The 20596-nt window shown below is 39.8% G+C and overlaps 1 protein-coding gene across 1 annotated transcript; it reads left to right on the plus strand.

Moving 5' to 3' along the window:
* Positions 1-1733: 1733 nt before the first annotated feature.
* LOC111269963 (FMRFamide-activated amiloride-sensitive sodium channel) lies at positions 1734-11892 on the plus strand. Its single transcript, XM_022849918.2, has 8 exons — positions 1734-1812; positions 3519-3760; positions 4203-4360; positions 4957-5093; positions 5753-5886; positions 6138-6239; positions 6711-6825; positions 11705-11892. The coding sequence occupies exons 1-8, from the start codon at positions 1734-1736 to the stop codon at positions 11791-11793; spliced, it is 1056 nt and encodes a 351-aa protein (XP_022705653.2). The 3' UTR covers positions 11794-11892.
* The last annotated feature ends 8704 nt before the right edge of the window (positions 11893-20596 follow it).

Consider the following 20596-nt stretch of genomic DNA (forward strand, 5'->3'; position numbering starts at 1 on the left):
CGGCAAAACGTTTCCGATTACTATTTATTAGAACGAGTATTTGGTTCTATCTCCTCACAGAATATACAAAGGTATTACGGATTTGATGGCGCGCTAAAAAGCTAGTCTTATTCCTCTTGAAATCCACTGAGAAAACAAGGGAACGGTTTGGTCCGCTTGTATCAGCGTTCGCGTTAGTACGTGCACGAAATCTTTAACGATGACGTAAAATCAACAACTTAAATACACTGCCCGAAAGCAGCATAGAAGATATTACAGAAAGACATGATGGTCAAAAAGCCAGGAAAAGTAGAGACTAACCAATAGTCATGAGCAGTTTCCAAATTAATGTAAAACCCTAAAGGAACTACGTATGGAACAAACGACATGAGCATTTTGCCGTGACCGCATCTGCCTAACGGTGCGTCCCTTCCTGTAAACTTTCAATAAAACTCGTTCTTTTACCATATTAATTTAGGTGTTCGTTAAGTAGTAATACGCGATAGATGATTACTTTACGCATAAAGCCACGACCCCCATGAATAATATTTGTCATTTTTGGCGAAATCGATTCCACGATTAGGCTACGGGTTGTCATTGAAGCGACTGACCACCATTAAACATTTAATTTCCGTTCCGTAAAAAAAAAAAAAGGCACTCGGATCAATCCCTCAACTATGCATTTGTTCAGTTCATGTCCATTCAGATCTTCGTGGCTACTGCTCACCCTTCGACCCCGAATAAACTATTCAGAGGTCCGTGGAAAGAGGTGCCTATGAACAGTTTCTCTAAACCTGTGCCCGGCGAAAAATTACTAATCAGGTCGGTCAAATCTTCAGATTTATGCTAGATAATTGTACATATATATATTTAAATCGCTTTCGAGTTCAATGGCTGGATATTTATAAATGAATAAGTAATAAATATAATAATAAACCAATAGGTTTATGTTTAACCTATGTATGGTCAACCAATAGGTAACAACGACTGATTGTTATTTTTCGAGCGGCTATTTATTTAAAGTGCTATTATATTCCCCTATTGTCCTAATACAAAATAGATCTTTTCGCGTTTTGCGCAATTACGCCACTGGGAATTTTTTAATTTATTAAAGACAACTCTTTAAATTAGCGTTTATAAGTAATGTTCAAAAATTTTCTACTGATTTACCGTATCCGTCACGTTAGTTTCTACTAACATTTCAATTAAACTTTTAGTTACGTTGTTTAGTCAGTTCGGCGTGCGTATTCTAGCGTCACATTAAAGTATTGCTGATCATTTCCAATAGTAGAGCAAATCTGAGAAATTCGCAGCGGTTCCCAAAGCTGAATATGCCTGGCTTCGTTACGAAGTGGCGAAGAAGAAGCTCTTCTCAAAAATCTACGGGATCTACCGACGAAAAAAAACAGGAAAAATTGTGAGTGTTACAAAGACCGTTTTATTAGGTCTTCTAAGCGTGCTACGATTCGACGATAGCATACAATCGTTCACAATGGCTACCGCTGTTTTATTTAATCACAATCATTGTTTCGTACATGTGGTTTAAGCCAGGGAATCGTAAACAAAGATAACAACGAAAATAGCGTTTTTATTCATTCATATTGCCTATGTAAGAGAGCCTTAAATGAAAGACCCTCAAAAAGAACAGTTTGTTTTTGCACAATGATTTATACAACTAAGGCCCAACGCGTCCGTGTTTTTTTAGAGCGCAACCTGTATTAATGAGGAGCTGCTGTTCGAACCTACGCGTGATGATGGCTGAATCTCAGGTACCTGGACTTAGCTCGATGTTACGAGGCCGTTCGAAGTGTCGTGTCGGAACATGGGCACTCAGTAAGTCGAAGTTAACTCTCGTTAGTTTTCTGCACAAACTGCTATGGTGTGTTATGGTTTACATACGTCTCACTCGTAACATTGTCCTTTTATCAGAGTTGTTAAAGGTAAGCTAGATGTATTTGTTTCATTATTGCGTTAATTTTAGTGTGCTGCTATCTATGACCTGTAAATATTAGATACATCAAACCTAACAGACATAGCGTGGCCATTTCTATATTTTTCGAGTTTTTCGTTTAGTATCGCTGTTAAGCATACCATTAGGCAGCTGACTCCCAGCATGATACAAAGCCGCGTTTGAACCTAAGCCACAAAGTATCGCCAAGATTAGTTAGCAAATACGTTATCCAGGAAGTTATCACGGGGCCCATTTACCACCTTAATGAAAAGACTGCGTGTTGCCGAATATCATTACGTACGGTAATGTACGGGTGTTTCCTACTGCAGAATGATGAATTAATTTAAGTAATTCAATTATATCTCACTTCAGCTCTGCAGACAAGAAAGGGCCGTGCCTAAACAGAAATCAGTGCAAAAAAGCGCTACCAGGCACTGCCCCTTCTAAAGGTACGTAGCCTGTTAGATGACACCACCCTTCCAGTAATAACGGAACTCCACAATGAGGATCACCAGTCGCGTGGAACTGCGCTTCTTGTAAAGTTCTTGTACAGTACAACGTAACGTTGGGGCTAACGTCCTGTCGAAAAGAGGCTTCTGATTGCTGGTCACGGCCCGCAAAGGTCGATAACAGCAGGGCTCGGTGGCCACAGTCAGCTTACGATCGCATAGTCGACAGCCACCAGGCCTGCGCAGCAATTATCTAGATTTCTTGTGTTTGCGGGAAGTCCCTTAATGAAATGTTGCGCTAATCGACGCTTCTGCATTGTTTATTGTAAGTTCTGCATAGCTGTTTCCAAAAAAATCGCATTTAGACTTCAAACATACGCTCACCAGAGAAAGCAATTTTATGTGTCCCGACTTGCATGCCAGGCTCTATAATCTAGAGTTTGCTTGATAATGTTTACGAAACGTTGCAGGCTTTTGTAGAAGGAAAATAAGTTATTATGACAAAAGGTACCAAAAGAAAACCGTTTTGAGCGATCCATAATGACCGTGGATTGCGAAAAATCCCTCCCGTGTTGTTCAAACCTAAGTGTGTGAGGAAAAAAACTAAAGCGAGCTGGACTTAAACTACCTTCTGGCCAAACTATGGAGCCGTGAACATTTTTTTTTTTACAATGAAGCACAACGTGCTTCACCGGTAAAAGGTCGGTGTATTGTCGACCCACAAATATAGCAAATCACACCAGCTGAAAATCAATAATTTGCCGGATTGCTTAATCATTATGGCTCTCTGCGTAGAAAACATGTTTAGAAATATAGTTTGGGGGTGAAGGTTTGTCTTAGGACCTGAAATATTTTAGTGTACGTGTTACAGAGCGAAAAATCTGAGATGTTGTCGTGTTTTTTCATCCTGACACAATGGCATAGATTGGTTATAACCGCTAGACTTGGCTTTATATGATACAGGTTTTAATTCCTAGCTCGTCTTTGTGATTAACTGATGATATTAAAGCTAAGATAGATTAAACACGGTTATATATATTCGTGTCTTTATATGACGCTAATTATAGTCCGAAGCGGAATGTTACCCATCATCTTCTTTAGGCTATTCTCATTGATTTCCCATTGCTTCATGGTTTCAGCATACATTGCAATGACCGCGGTGGCACTTCATTTTCTCCGACTTTTGTTCTCAGACTATTTCTCCTATCCAGTATCCGTTTCTATTCGGCTTGAAGACACGTCTGGTCTACTGTTTCCTGCGGTTACGATTTGTAATCTCAATCCTATACGTCGGCATTTGATTTGTGAAAATGCTGATAGCGTCTTATCGATTCCTGAAGAAGTAAAGGACTATATTTGCAATGAAACCTATCGTGAATCCGTGAGTTCTGCATAGAGTTTAGTAATTTAAAAAAATAGTGAAAAAAATGGTTAGTTAATTATTCTAAGTGTTAAATCATATATATATTATAGTTAATATATTTGTACCCCAAATGACTGCTTTGTGCTACCAAACAGGAGCCACCAGTTTGGCTACGGTGGATGAAATCTGCAGAATCTATGTTCCATTCAGAAATATATTATTCATTATAGTCATATCTATGTCTGACTGCGAGAGCTAACACTGCTTCAGCAAGAGAACTAGACAAATTCTTTTCTACTAAATAATATACACAGCGCTTTGATGGCCGTGCAAAGTGGCCATAGCGATATCAGAACAGAGGAGGTCATCCGAAATGGCCAGCTTTTATCGACAGCATAACAAACATTTCAGTTTTCTTCCCTCGTATTTAATCGTTTTTCTTTACATTTGTGAGCCATAGATCCAGGATGAGAATCTGGATGTGATAGAGCAATTCTCATTCTGGCTAGCTCACAGCCAACGACTCAATAAGGAGGCAGTAAAGGCTTTAGGACACCCGATGAAGAAAAATGTGCGGGCCTGCACGTTACAGGGCAACAAATGCACGAACATCAAGCAGTGAGTTGAGAATTAAAAGGAGACATCATGCATTTTATCTGTTTAATTAAAATTAAAACACATTCAGAAAATGCAGGCGTTATGTGTGTACGTAATGCTCATATAAAGTTTAGCTAGATGTGTCATCCAGTTTGTATTGGGCAGTTAACTTATATAATCAATCTAATGCGATTCTGACGATAATTATCATTTTATATAAAAAAAATATACATTTAAAAATATAGCTAATTTCAAATTCCGTTCTGTGAAAGGATACTTTTTCCTTTATCCTAATTTTATCGAAAATAAGAATATATGGGGGCCGCGGTGGGATTTTGCTCGATCAAGTTAACGTTTGGTGTTTTGAACTAGGAAAGCGGTCGATAGATAGGGGAGGAAAGGATGACGGAAAATGGCTTAAAATCTAAATACGCCTAGCGCGTCTGTCCGCAGCTTCTGGGGCAGTCGTCAATTTAAGCCTTTCGCTTGTCCTCACGCAATGTTTATAAGTAAGATAAGCTATCGAATAGAAATACAGAAAAATCGATTGCCAGTAACTTTTATAATATATCGGCGGGTATCCATTGACTAATATGTTCGGGGTTATACGTTCTTAGCTTTTGGTCTGATACATTTAGCCAGTCCTACGGGAACTGCATAACGGCAAACAAACAGGCCCAAAGGACCGGTGATTTCCTCTATTATCGTCTCGGTGGACCGGAACAGGGGCTCGAGCTTATACTTAACGTAGAAAGTAAGTAGGAACAGCTATCTAAAACAATTTGCCTTGTAACTAGCTGACGAACTCTAACGTGTATGTAGAATAAACATTGGCTCCATATATTTTTTCCAGATAAAATGACAAAAGTTTTAATTTGGGTATTGTCCTCCTCTGGTCGCATGAGATGAAAATTGATGCTTTAGCAATATCATCTGACAAGATCTACCATCTTGCAATGTTATGTTACGGTATTAGCAACTTTTGGTCTTTAAGGGCAATATTTATAAAATGCCATATTCACTTTTACATGAAGTACGTTTGGCAGTATTTTTTAAAAGCCAGTGTTTTACTCAAAGTTGAACTTTAGAGGCCTTCGCTCTATCTATAGTAGTCAACGTCCATTAGACGTGTTCGTCAAGGCGTGTTTACATTAATTAACTCTCAGTTGAAGGAATGATAATGTATTGGGCTACATCTTTTGCCAAGATTACCGTTAAAACTCTAGCAAAAATTACTTAATTCGGCCAAATTCTGCACAAATCGACTATTTCGTGGCAAGAATTTGCTCAGATTGGACCATTAGTAATTACTACTACTTATTACTAGTATTACTACTAAATACGTTAATTACTAATAACGTTAGTCGATATCAGCGCTTTAATGAGTTTTTCTTTTTCTGTTATTGGTGCTAGTAAATGAGTATCTCCCAATCACCTCGGAAGCAGGCTATCTAGTGATGATTCACTCCCATAACTTGGAACCTGACGATGCAACGGATGGCGTGTTTGTTTCACCAGACGGAACTACCTACATCGGAGTTACCGTGGTAAACACTTATCGACTCGTATTACTGACCGAAATGTCAAAAATATGTTCAGTTTCCCTAGCAATAGATAGCAGCCATTGTCTGGTGGTTAAAGCTTCGATTTGGGCAAGAGCCCAGATTCACAATCAGTGGTTGAGAAAAGCGGACCAATTTGTTCTTTGTGTCTGCACAGTACAACGCAGGAGCAAAGGATCAATACGACAGACCTTTATCTAGCTGTTCGTGGTTCTTTAACACGCATTGCTTTACAGCGGAAAATCAATCGGCTGGCTACTCCATACCCAGCGCACTGTATTTCGAAATGGTCGAAGGACGCGATCAAACCCGACGACGACAATTCGTACAACCGAGGCGTGAGTACCCGGTCGCTGATTCCAGGTTCTCTATAAAATAGAAAGTATCACGTTAACGATTCGAGTTTTACGACGGGTATTTGTGCCAGAATGTGTCTACGCCCGGATTCAAACCTAGACTGCTAGTTGTCCTCTTTTTTTGGAAGTGTTGGAGGCAAACACGTCACCAGGTAAAAACTATCACGGGAATAGATGACACTCCATGAGATTGGCTGGCAGAATGTTATATATCGAACCGAGATTACCTTTCTGCAATATATCACGTTCCCAGGTGCCTGCACCTCGTCTTTCTCTCGTTAGATAAGTAGACAAGATTTCAGCAGAACTTTCGAATAGAATTGAATGAACACGATTCGTAAGTGAAGCACGGAGATATGACCGAACGGCCTTTGCCCTTAAAAGATCCTCGGCAGTATGGATGGATCTTTGCGGCTTATTGGTTGCCCTGTGTTGTTTCTAATGTTATTGCAGAATTGCCTCAAGTACTGCCTACAGGATGCTATTTTCTCGAAATGCGACTGCGAAAGTGCACAGCTTCCGGCGCTAAGTAGCGCGAGAAATATATGCAATATCATTGATTATAATGGTAGGTTTATATTGTGAGCTTACGTTACATGACACACTGTAGTGAAGAGAAAGTATCTTCGTTTTGTTACGCCGAGTTGGCTTCGGATCGTTTGAATCCGTTTGATGGTTTTGTATTTTTGGCCATTAAGCAAAGGAAGGCTGTGAATAGCTTGTCTAATGTTCTTTGAAGTAGACAAGAGCGAACCATATCTGAGATGACCAAAATGGATAAATTGAAATCGAGAATATGACACTGGCGTAACGTAAAGAAAACAAACGAAAGATGGCAAAAAAAAAGTATGATTTTGTAACAACGATTCCTTACATGTATGTATTGTACTTAGCGAAAGCTTTCAGAAAGTATAAGGAACTATTTTAGTATGAAAAATTAGTCTTCCTAAACAAGTATGGTCAGCTATTCATCCCATACTGTTGAGACCATATGTTGTTTTGGGTGTTTTATTTGGCGGTTCAAGTATTTTTATTTACAAAAAAATACTTACTAGATTAGGTAAATAAGCGAAGTTTTCCAAACATATTGCCAAAAAGGCATTTTTGGAAGCCCGCTTGTACACTATATAGTCATTATTATTAGTATTATCAGTGTTCAAAATAAATAATAAATTACTACTTAGGTAGGCCATATTTAAACAGGACACCTATATCGGGCGACTTGTTAGTTATTTTGTCGTAAGCTGATAAAAGGCTCAAAATAGATGCTGCTATTTGTACAGTTATGTATTCGTTAGTTATTGACAAATAACTAAATGGATCGTATCTATATTATCCTGATTCGCGTCCAGCGGTGAAATTCTGATCTTATAATCTATGCTATGGTTCACAGTCTCAGAGTCAGGTGACGATTATTTTAGCAAACGTATGCTCCTGATCTTCACAATATGTGAAATCAAACACTGCTTTTAGATAATGTTTAATTCATCAACACCGCGTAACTCTACTGATTATGTCAGCTATATGTACAATGGAAAAATGCGCAACAAACTCAGGACAAAAACATGTCTGGCCAGCCGTCTCACCGAGGCCACATATGCACCACCAAACGATGGATTTTCCCGCCCGTTTATGCAAAAACGTTTTTCTCTGCTGCTATTAGTTTAACCGTATTTGTACAAAGGCTAAAAGTGTCTTGCCTACACTTAATAGTGGAGCCTGTACCGCCGTGGTCCTTGCGATCAAACACTGGTGACCTCTTTCGTTCGTATGCTTGCCTATATTATGAGTAAACGAGATCGTAATAGGCTAGAGAACGTCGTTCTCACAAGTAACGCGCAAAAAAACACCAGAGCCAAACAAATGTTGCTTTTCATGCCTTCTTACACTCTATGGCTTACTAGTGGTGGCAACGAACCACCCTACCTAGAACGTGCTTTGCACCTAGTGCCTATTTACTTTTGTCCGTTCGCATAGTCCCTTCTCAGAGCTGTTTACGGTTTTATTGCACTCGAATTCTACACGATGTTCGCTATGGGATTTTTCGCGCTACCTGAATGCTAGCTGGTCCCTAACAAACTCGACGTATCGGCTTTTCGATGCGAGCAGCAACAATCTTCAAATATCAGCAGGTGACCGACAACAACGGTGGCAGCTTGTCTCTTTCTATATATATATCCCCCCAAATCATTCAACGTGGAAATGCCAGCTATTTCAAGGGGCAAATATTTCATTTTGACTATCTTGATTACTATAACGACTGGTTTAAAAATCACCCCTAAGGGATTGGCTGTGCGTGTGTGTTATTATGAACGATAACATCCTGGTGAGCGTACGCCAGCAAGAAGCCGCCCCGTGCTCCGGCGAACTGTCGTAACCTGAAAAGAGCAGTCGTCGCAGTAACTCATATATCGAATGATAGCTGCAACGATATTGCGAGGTATAAAGGTGTACCTTCAGCCTAAGCAAAAGACTGGACAGGCCGAACATTTCAATGTCGCCAATTGTGATGGCTGCGTGTGTTTAGATGTTCCTGTGTGCATAGATCTGGGTTAAGTTCCGCATAGGTTTTATCGAATCAATCCTCCTCTATGCCTACGTTAATTGCGTCTCTTCTCTATCTTCAGGTTCCTAGACTCGTACCAGTGAAGAAACATGCTCGAGTGTTGTATCAACATCATCCTGGTGATATTGTTATGGAAGCATAAAAAAAAAACAAAAAACGGCCTTGCTTCTGTAGATGCCGCCTAAAGATCTTCGCAGAATTTAAACAAAATTCAAATTTGGTACAGTCAAGATGGTGTCATATAAAAACGAATAATTCAACAGTTATGCTTGCCTTACATTGTCACGATATTGTGAAGCTTGTACATTGAATAGCGCTGCACTACTGAACTGCAAAGAGTAGGAAGACGTAACAGCAATTATGGCACGGACTCCGTATCTAACAAAATAAGCACGAGGTCCTCTTAAATAACTGCCGACACGCTCAATTTAGGCTGGCTGATATTACTCCATATAGCTAGTCGAATAAGGCATATATTTGGTAATCCATCTGGCCATATGTATATATAGAGGTGATCTTTTTTTTTGTTTTTTGAAAGCTTGAAAGCTGGTGTCGATAATCGTCGTTTCAAGAATTGTTGGTAACATGCCCAATTTGCAAGCGCGTACGAAAGTCCTAGTACGTGTACAGTCGCGTTTTTCTACCTGTTATAGCTCGCCATATCTGATCTGCTCCTACAGAAAAACGCAGTTTCTGTCTAAGCTATTCGGGTCTGAATTCCTGCTGTACTCCTTCGACTCGTTGTTTTTCCCGTGCAAAATCGTCCTCTCGCTGAGTAGCCTGTTTACCAGCATGACCATGCTTTTGTCGCTCTTTTAGCGATTGGCTTCCATAAGGTCGTATGTTCTCGTATGACCATGCGCCGAGCTCGAATCGCAATTTCCTTCTCATTTGTTTATCAGGAAGTTTATATTTTCCTTCAGCGACTACGATAAATGAGTCGTTTTTGTATATCCGATCTGAAGAATACTATTCGTACAGACAACAAGGTATAGGATATCCCGCCTACGCGGTATTTCAGATCAGCTGAAAAGTGCTCCTTTGACGTATTCCCGCCATCCGAATCTGTACGCTGACTGTGCGAAGTACCCTTGCATTGAGGCATAGCCGTGAAGATCGCGTTGATCTTATTTTCAGGGCCGAGAAGAAACGTACCGCTGCAAAACGTCGTAAAGCTTGCCTGTTTTTAGCTATTGCGATCATGCTTATCGTATGTACACTCCCACGAATGATAATGTAGAGTATGCTGACCGCTAAATTCGATACTCCCTACGCATTTTTTGTGACGATTAGCATTTCCTTTTGAGGCATATTGTCGACGCTAAACGAAGCAGGCGGCTTCTACTTGCATTGTATGCGTTCTTCTGCTGTAAGAGGTCTTCATGATATCGATAGAACGAATTCCAGAACCGATCTGTAGCGTTTTAGTAGACGTCGTTTAAGAGGGAATAGTCAAGCAACTAACAGCTACGGTGAGCTCTAGATTATGCATTTTTGCAGTCATATGTAAATATATTATTAAAGTTATACCAAGATAGCTGTTAACAATACGAAATGTGTCGCTTGCAAACGAACCCAAAGTGGTTCAAGCTCGGGATAAAGGTTCAAAAAAAAGCTTCCGTATTACTCTTTTTTATTCGACACTTAGTTTTGAGAAAGTGCTCTTTCTGATTTATTATTGTGCTGAAACAGTACTATAATGAGAACGCAATTTCAGCTCAAAAGAACTTTTAAAAAATTGATGTTCCAGACGAAAAACAAAAAACTCTTAACACATTTTGTATTATGAGGACAACACTGAGGCTGCTGAAACGGCTTATGAGTAAAAAGACTACTCAAGAGTAGTTTGCTAGGTTTTAAAACGCTCGATATGAACCAGAGAGAGGAACACGGGGCCTCAGGAGGGTCAAGGCCAAGAGTCGAAGCAGATTTTCATTTGAAAAGAGGGTTATGCGTTGTGTTTGATGGGACTTTGAGGCTTGATTCACTGGGAATTACCTCTTGCGAACCAAACAATTCATCGGCACGTTTATTTTGGTCTTCGAAACCACATTGGATCAACCAGGCTATTTAAGAAAAAAAAACTCAACAAAAAAGCTCAGGGGATAACGCGAGGCCACATACAGCAAGCATCGTGAAATCTGCCCAACTAAATCTCAAATGGGAAGGTTGGTTCTACCTTCCGTATTCCCAAAACTTCACTGAAAATTAGACCGTCTGATGTGGAACTTTGAAAGCGATTCGTGGTGTCGCTGCATATTTAAGGTCCACTGTGATAAACTACTTCCAATAGATTCCAATAGAAGTCCACTATATTGGATAGGACCACTATGTTGGACGTTAAGGATACTAACTTCGCAATAACTTCTGTTTGCCTTTTTTTTTCCGACTGCATATCTGTATAGCACAATGTATTTCATCATTTAAAAAACAGTACTGGCAAAATCCACAAAGGGTTTTTGTAGAAACCGTAACACTTTGCTTAAAATATTGACACAACTTTGATCGAACCTTGACGTTCTCTTCTGTGACGGAAATCAGAAAAACCTGATGCGTGCATCTTCTGCGCATCTATGTGCTCTACGTGGTTACTATTTGTTTTACGCTTTGAAATTTCACGTGTCATAATCGATGATCCGCACCCATTTCCAGTTTTGCCGCAGTCATCCCTCCGTTTCTGTGGAGGATGAAAAAAGCAGTCTGACACATTAAATTTTACTAGTAATACCACCATCTCATAGACAGTATCAGGTGATTGTGTCGTCTACCGTTCAGTTTATGATTACGCCTTAATAGGTATGATAGGTCAAAGCATGCATATCTAATTAGTTTGTCACGAAGAAAAAAAATCACGGTGATTTGATTCTGCTCAACGTCACAGAAACGGCCGTATGTATCGAGGAGGTTCGTGCGAGCCAGGAACAAGGAAACCTTCAGGAACTCTGTGCCTGTCCGCAGTCCTGCGAGTGAGACAACCTTTGCTGCTTATTACTTAAGATAGGCTTATGTAAGATAGCATACAAAGCCCCAGGGTTAACGTTCAGCCTAATCAAGTACGTTGCGAGATGAAATAGCCCCTGCAAGCTAATGCTAATTACTTTATAATATAGAGCTCATCTATGCATTGAAGAAAGCAAGATGGCTTGTATAAACAACGTGCCATTATTTATTCAGCTATTAGCTATTAAAGTGCGCGCCGTTTTAGAATAAACCATTATACAAACAACGTTCTCGAGTTGGTTTCTCTTTTTTTTTCTTTTTCTTTTTTTTATTGTTCAGTCCATGATAACCTTTAACGCCTTCGACTTGTTTTAATTGTAATGAATTTGTTCACGTATTACAAGGCTTCTTCAAAGTAAAGGTTGAAAATTGTTTACTATATTATAGATTGGCTCTGCTGGGAGATTGTACGTCTCAAGCACCGCATCAATATCTAATATGGAACGAACCACGGTTTGTTTATACGTAAATAAAAGAAAAAAAACTGTTAGTTAGGGTGACATGGCAATTGATTGATTTTAATGAAGGGTTTCGACTATTTACAATTAAATTAAACGAATGCGTATCACAGTGGTAAAACTTAGCACGCTAAAAATCTAGCGAAGTTTGCTTCTTTGAGGAAAAACGTACCTCACGAACAAAAGTGTTCCCTTATTTTATTGGTCTCTATAGGATTAATGACTCAGGTTCAAAAGGCAGGACAACATCACAACGAAGCCAATACTGAAATCATGAAATCCTACATTACAGAGAGTTGCATTACGAGACAACAACGTCGACGGCGCATTGGGCGAAGGACACTCAGGTACAAAAGATGACCTGTTCGACTTTCTTTGATTTGATCCTAAGTGCAACCTTTCTGGTACTATTCGACTGGTCCAGTTATCTAAATCCCATGTCAACATTCTATTTTGCCGTTTGACGAAAAAGGTGAAAACACCCATTCTATAAATATGATTTAATAATACTCCATACGTTTTAGTTTCGCAATTCAGGGAGAGCAAAAATCGCACACCTTTTCTTGTTATTTCGTAAAACTCCATTGAAAAATAAAGGCACAAGTACACTATACAGAATTATCTGAAAAAACACCGCCCTTTATTTTATTTAATCCCACATAAATTTGCGCAACAAACTATTCAAGAATCAAACTATCATGAGCAGCATCTGATTAAACATGCAGTCGGCGTGTTTATTTATTATCAGCAGTCATTGTTTCAGCCTGAATCGCGCAGAGGGGTTGCTTGGTTAAAGAAACTGGCAATCCTAATTCACGTAAGAAACGTTTTGATGCCGATACTTAGTCTTGACTTGTCATATATAACTGTGAGGTATCACTGCGGGAGGACTCGGTAACAATATGTCATAATAACCAGTTTTTAACGCTGAACTACTGATAGCCACATGCCCATGGTGATGGCACTTAAAAAGATCCACGTCAGCCATCCAGAACCGAATTGCTATATTTTTTCAGAGCGTACGATCGAAAACATTTTTGCTTGCGAAGGAAATGCGTAGAGGAAATCCACTCCGGTCCATGTCACGATCTCACTATGAGACTGAGAGATTTGCTTTTCGTTCGTTACAAAATGCTGATTCGAGCGATTGACCATTTAAGCGAAATGACAGAAATTTATAAACGATTAGAACTAAGGCGTTCCTCTAAACGCGTACAACAGCTCGCGTTTCGTATAGACGTAATTTCGTCATTGTGGCTTGCTTACTAAGCTTTGGAACACCGTTTAAGCAGGAAAAATATGAAACAGTTGAAAAATGATTTGAGAAAATGCTTAGGGGCCTCTATTTGATCAGGTGGGGTCAACGACCACGACCACGACAATGACGGCGAAACCTGGACCTACTTCGAACAAAGCATCTACCTCGTCCGAGTTCCAACGCCTCGTCACATCGAAGCACTCGTCGGCTCAAAAAGAGACCCGTGTTAAGATAATCATCTATCTCCAAAGTCTTATTATAGAGACTATAAACCAAGTTCCCCAATACAATGTTAGTATATCTAGATACAACGCTTAACGCTGCAACATTTATTTCGCAGTTCGTCGCACCAACAACAAACGGTACCTGCGCCGTTCAACTGCAGAGCTAACGCACCAAGGTGGTATAGGGTAGAGAACACAACTTGCGAACAAGATCTTCAGACAGTATCAGTGATCGGCTGCGGGACCACAATAAATTAGAGCGTTCAGAATAAAACATACCTCTTTTAGCGTTTACCGGGGTGACGTTTAATCGTCAATAATGCATATAAACGATTTGATGCAAAATCTACCCCCCATTGTTGCTTAGATTAAGTACAAATGATTCTGATGCGGATTCTTTTCATGACTAGAGGGCACATTCGAGCATGGGGTCGTTATACTAGATTGCAGAACAAGAGCTTCTATTTATCCAGATCTAGATTCTGATGATTTTGCAACACAGTTCTTGAGTTGCTATCGTGTAAACTTGAAGTTGCGTATGTTACATTATTCAGTTTTCTATGGTTTACCATTAAGTAGACAATGTTTCACCACAAAGCTCATTTACGTAATTTTCAGTGTTCCTAAATCAATATGAAATACTCGAACTTAGTTAGTAAACATCGCAACTGCAAAAGGCTCACACGCATCTTACTAACTCAAGAGATGGATCTAGACGCACGCACATTCAATGCCACTTTAATTTCTGTTTCCTCGATTTGATGATGGGGATCTGCGTACTTGCATGTTGTTTATCTACTGTTCATTTTTTAAATTGAAAACTATTGAATTAGCCAGGCTAGAATGGTGATTTTTTAGTATGCATCACGGCTACTACTTTTTTTTTTAGCTTTACGTGCTTGTTCCAATCTCTAGTAGTTTCTGAACAGCTACATACCAAACACTAGTGTTTCCGTGCGTAATATATGATTTTTCTATGAAATAAATCGATCGTGGTATGTGCCTGCCCACTGGTTGTCCTCGTTAAGCCATAAAAAGTCCCCTAGCTACACCGATATAGACTGGAGAAATAAACGCATCAAGTATATCTTTATTCGGTCCACGGAGTGACTCAAATGCGATGAAGTCTGGCGTCGTCATTGGGTAATCAAATTATACACCTTTGGTCCGTGAATTTCTTGAGGAACTCGGATAGCAGGCTGCATTCATTCTTTTGTTTTCGGCGGGTTTTTCATACTGGCAAATCCCGCTAATATCCACCGTAAGTATTGGCATAACCTTACATCCGAATCTACTCGAGCTCTCCCCAGGACGACCCTATTTTCTTGCCCGGTCTGATTGAACCATGCCTTGCCTATGACGACCGTATGCTCTAGACGATAGTTTTTTCAGCTAAAGCTCACCGCACACATTTTCAACTGGCCTGAAGTCAATTCACGGAGAACTCACTGTTACTCCGTCTGCGTATTTTTTTATTTAACAATTTTACAATTGTTTTTACAACGGAGGGCCGACAGGGCCTTTAAGCTTTGCCTTCGTGAAAAATCTCCCTAGTCAAGCAATGCGTTCTAGTCCTTCATTCAGGTCTCGACATCCGGCTGCCTTCCCGCTGGCCTGCGGCATTCGGACCTTCGTTTTTGGACGCTTGCACCATCAACATTCTATACGTACGCCTAATGGCCTCATTAATCTTCGATGATCTTCCGCATCCTTGTGATCTTCGAATAACAAACTTGACGACTGAGCGTTGACTTTCAAGACTAAATCACGTTTTTTCTCCGCACTCATTTTTCCTTTAGAAAAATCCACCGAGCTTCGCTCACAGGTTTTTAGAATACTAGGGCATTTACCATCCTAATTCCGTCTGCTGACAGTACGCAATTAAAAAATTATTCGTTCTGAAAGTCCGCCGGATTCGCTTGTGACAGCCTGTTTACGTATATCTCTCCGTATCTGTTCCCGGTACCAATATCAGCCTGCAGGTCTCATATCGAATATGGGCGGAATTGTTGGCGTGTACCTCTCCTTCGGATTTCTTGTCATCTATGAAATTGTGGAAATCTTCTTTCGAGCCATGTACGTCGCCGTAGATTTCAAAGTAAGCCTAACCTTGAGAGGACCCCCATATACTCTTAGAGATTAGGGACGTTTAGGATGAACTTATAACGAGATAACTTATACAACATACAGCTTATATTATAGTACAACAATATGATATTTTGGGCCGACTTCATCCACTTGGAGTAATCCAATTAACCCTTAACTGACATGTGTATCAATCAACCTGTACAAATATTTTCTCATCGTACTAATTATTATTGAATGGTCATTATTATTATTATTAAAGATATCCTCAGTGAGCCCGAACGCTTTATATGCGTTTAGATATATTGAAGGCTGAAGATCACCGAGACGAAATACAATCGATGTCACAGTTATGATAAACCGTTATCTATCTAAACGTAAGAGTAATCTATTTACGTATTTTTTCTTGATTTGGCATACTTCATAGTTCTGGAATTTTTCAACTGTTTAATGCTGCTTATAAGGTACTATTGAGATTCACGACCAACAAAAACAGGGTGACGTTACAGGCATGTCACAACAAATACTAAGCTGAGAGCGCTCAACGCCATTTCTGAAACATTAAAAGAAAAAAAAAATATGGCTAACCTCATGATTTTCATAGTATAGTTTACTGTAAGGTGTAATGCTTTTATCTAGAAAAGCATTATACTTTATAGTACATTGTACTATGAGAAACATTCATTTATCCGACCGTATTGAAATAGACAATAGGACCTTAACTGTAGCGTCCGTTTGTAACATAGCTCAGGCTCCCATGGATTTTCTTGGACATGTGATGACTATTTTGTACGCGGACTGTTACCAAGGTCATTACAATTTCGATGATCAAGTTTATGGTTGAGCTTGTTAAAATTTATTAAATAATTACAGGTTCTTGGAAAACGATTTCACCAGAAGGCCAAACACGTTCAATCGAGTGCGTTGACCAGAGCGATTGAAGCAAAAAGGCGTCTTAAATTTAAAGCCCGCAATCGGACGATTGACGCGCAGCCCAAGTACTTCAATGTCGAACGCCGCGAGTCTCATCCGCCATATCGGCTCACCGTAGGTAGTACTAATACACTGATGCAAGGCGGGCAGCGTCCATAGTACGATTTTTTTAGTATCCATAGTACGATAGTTTTTTACTAACGTATCGAACGGCGAGCCCGAACTCGTGTGTTGGACTGAAACGCACTCGATAAGCCTACTATATCAAAAAAAAAAAAAAAAGCTTTCATTATGAGTAAATAATTAGCTTGTTTTTATGCTGTAGGTTCTATACCAGTATGTCAGTACTACTGTATATTAAACCCGCCTTGCATTAGCTGGGTATATGAATTTTACATACGGGGTGAAATAGCTATACAAAAATAGCATCTAGTGGGGAGTGATGTCACAACTAGTGGGGTAGACGATCTGACCTGGTCAACACACAATACCATTGTGTATGATCGTGAATTGTAACGTTCGAGTCATTTAGTGCCCAGACCGTGTACCCACTGAGTTTTGCATATCTATCCTAATTTGTCATTGATTTTTTCCTTTGTCAGGTGTGGGACTATCCGAATCGTCGACAGCGGCCACGTGACAAGAATGAGGTGGCCGCTATCCATCAGGCGCCGCAGTTACACGTTGACCTGCAGAACTATATTCGAATGAGCGATGCGTTCGGGAGGTACGCTAGGAACTTGTCAGCTAGGGAATGTATTTGTCACATTGTATCGATGATAGATATCATTCAACTTCTGGCAGCTGATATAAAAAAAAACTATCTTAGTTTCTTAAAATTCAAAAGCTATGATATTCCATATGACAACTGCCTGGATTAGATCGAGTGACCGTAGTATCGCATGACCTGAAGTTCTTTTTGGATAACACTTTAGGATGTATATCATCTTCTTAGAACATGGCCAATCTAATTAGGAAATTTCTGTCTACCTAGTAAATTGTCTATTGCAATTTCAGGTACCATCGGCGTGATAAGCCCAAAGAAGTTATCCACCAGTGAGGGCTTTTAGCTGTCAGCTAGTTTTCTAAATTAACCGTGTGACAAGCGAGCACCTTCAAAATCGCCTGTACAAATGCCTTCATCAAATCGCGTTTGTACATTAATCACATATATTGCCGTGTAGATAATTAAACATTTCGAATAGATAATTATTTATTTTTTCCGTTCCTTTTGTAAAAAAATCATATAGTTACCCGTTCACTGATAAGGACGGAAGGTACGAGTAAGCGTTTAATGCTGTCATAGAAACGTCTCCTCTTTCGTAACAGCTAGTAAAGGATAGCAGTAGTAACATATTCCAAATCGATTAAATTTACAAGGTCGACGTTTCGTTTAATGAAAAAAATATGCAAACAGAAGACGTTTTCTTAGGAACTATCGGAGCTTGACAGTTTTCAAAATCTATCGAGTGTTCTTGATTCAAGGTGTTCGTTGCAGCCTATGTCAAGGTCTCCGTAAATTAACGCATAATCAATTATTGAAGGTATTGCTAGACTCACTTGAGTCAATACAAAGCATTGAAATATCTGAGACCTTTTTCCCATCCAAATAGTAAGCTGCGAAACACTGGAAGCAAATAAGATCGGATGCTCTGAACTTTTTCAGCAGTGAACGAATAGGGGCCGTACTCTAAGGACTGCATAATTGTCGGTGACTACCGGCCACTGTATTTACATAGCCATGATTCTTAAGCAATACCCTAGAGCATTCACTAGGCAAAACACCAAAATAGCCAATAGAAACCCTTAAAATTCTTTTCATAGAGCTATGTGATCCGAGTCGAAGCTCTACAAGTTTGTTTTTGAGCGGATTTATGAACAAGCCGTTTCCGTTGATGTTCGTTCTAAATTAGGTACAAGCCGGCCGGCGTTATAACCGGCTCTGGTTAGAAAGCTTTGCGCTATGCGTATCGTTGCCCTGTTGCTTGCCCTGCCGGCGATCCACCAGGCCTTTTGATCTCCAATAATATCTGTCATGAGAAACTGTCAGGTATTTTCGAGACGAAAAGAAGTTTCACGATGCATCCGTCCGGAGATGCCACACGAATGTGTTTACTCTCGACCATAGAAACGATCTTCTGCCGCTATGTTCTACTGAGTGAATACTCCCAACCAACGCCAGTGGCACATCTTAGAAGCAATATTTTGTATTTTACTTTATACTGTTGTCAGTTGTCAAACACATTTTGATATTTGAAAAATGCTCGTCCTAATAAAATCATCTCGTTCTAGTATGATCCTGAATTATATAGAAATTTATGCGGAATTGTATGAATGAGCAACTCGTCTTTTCTGCTTACATTTCACGTTTGTCTGCCAAGTAGTCGTTTGTACGAGACCACCTAGATGTTGGACACTGTTATCAAAAAGATTTTGTCTTTTTTGAACGATTATTAAGTTTGTAGCCACTGAACGACGTCGCTGCTCCCCTATATCTTAGTTGATTTATGTCCCTATGAAGATTTTCTTTGACTAGGAATAATCCCTTTGATCCAAGCTGCTGTTATAAATTTCTGACGCTTTTTACAGCTGGTTATATCGGACTACCAGTTTTGAGTTATTCAATCCGCACTCGAGTCGTCCTCGTCAGTGCATCCCGTTTTCTCTCATACAGATTGAGATCCGTGCTCACACAAATCCTTCTAGAGTATTCTATTCAGGAGACAGAGCCAATGCGTCACGTGTTTGACTCCAGGCAAGGAAGTATAAAGAGTCGCGAGCTGCATAATAATTTAGCCGCCGAAAACATTGGCTGGGGAAGTCACAATTCAGGTGCCGGTCAGGCAGAAAAAATTGTTCAGCCACAGAAATAGGCCACGTTTAAATAAACGAAAAAAAAAAACATTCTACTAAAATAATGACTGTTTAAGACTTACAGTTCGTATTGCTTACGTCGTTGTTTTCTCCAACTGAATTACGCGTCACAACAATCACCCTCGTTGGGGTAACAAATGATACCTTAGTTTTTAGCCTACATGCTTGACCGCTACTCGATTTTAACAGCGCACATACGTTTCTATCCTAACTTGCGCATGATCTTAGTAATGGCGGCCCTGTACGTACAGCTCAATAGCGTGCAAGGTGCGTCGACTCTTTTTTGCATATGAACTAGCATCACTCAGTGTGTTGATATAATGAACATATTTTACTCTGTTTCTGGTCTTGGGTCGGTATTTGTCTCAATATTATCTCAATGAAAAGCTATGCGCTAAGCTATGAAATCACGGAGCTACGGAATAATTTTAAGCAAAACATCCGAATGTGTCAGATAGTTTGTCCGTACAAGTGGATGCGCAAGTATTGATACAATTTGGGTGCAATCTGGGTCAATGAGAGCATCATTAGAGGCGTGCTACAATCCAGGGGTTGGCTTCAACGTACACTTCATACAAAACGATGTCCATTATTTGGCTGACGTTCTGTCCGAAACGCCTTACCAATTTCGGCGTTCGGGCCTCTTTGGACGCTACTCGACCTCGATATAGGGTATGTGATGTACACCTCTATATGTAAAAGGGTTTCGACCACTTGAAACGCTTGTGCCTATCTGTGTAAACTCTTCATCTTTAAGAATTAATCATTGATGCTTCGTACGTCGTTCAGACAAAATGAATCACGCATGTGTATCATATCAAATAATAATAGGTCGTTAAGTGAGTCAGTTTAGGATTGTGATCGACACGGTGATCTTACCTACCTCCAACAAACGTCCTCTCTTAGTTAGCATATAGCTCATTTATTAAATGAAATTAAGC

Source organism: Varroa jacobsoni, unplaced genomic scaffold, assembly GCF_002532875.2.
Source record: "Varroa jacobsoni isolate VJ856 unplaced genomic scaffold, vjacob_1.0 scaffold_1428, whole genome shotgun sequence".
In the NCBI taxonomy this organism is placed as follows: Eukaryota; Metazoa; Arthropoda; class Arachnida; order Mesostigmata; family Varroidae; genus Varroa; species Varroa jacobsoni.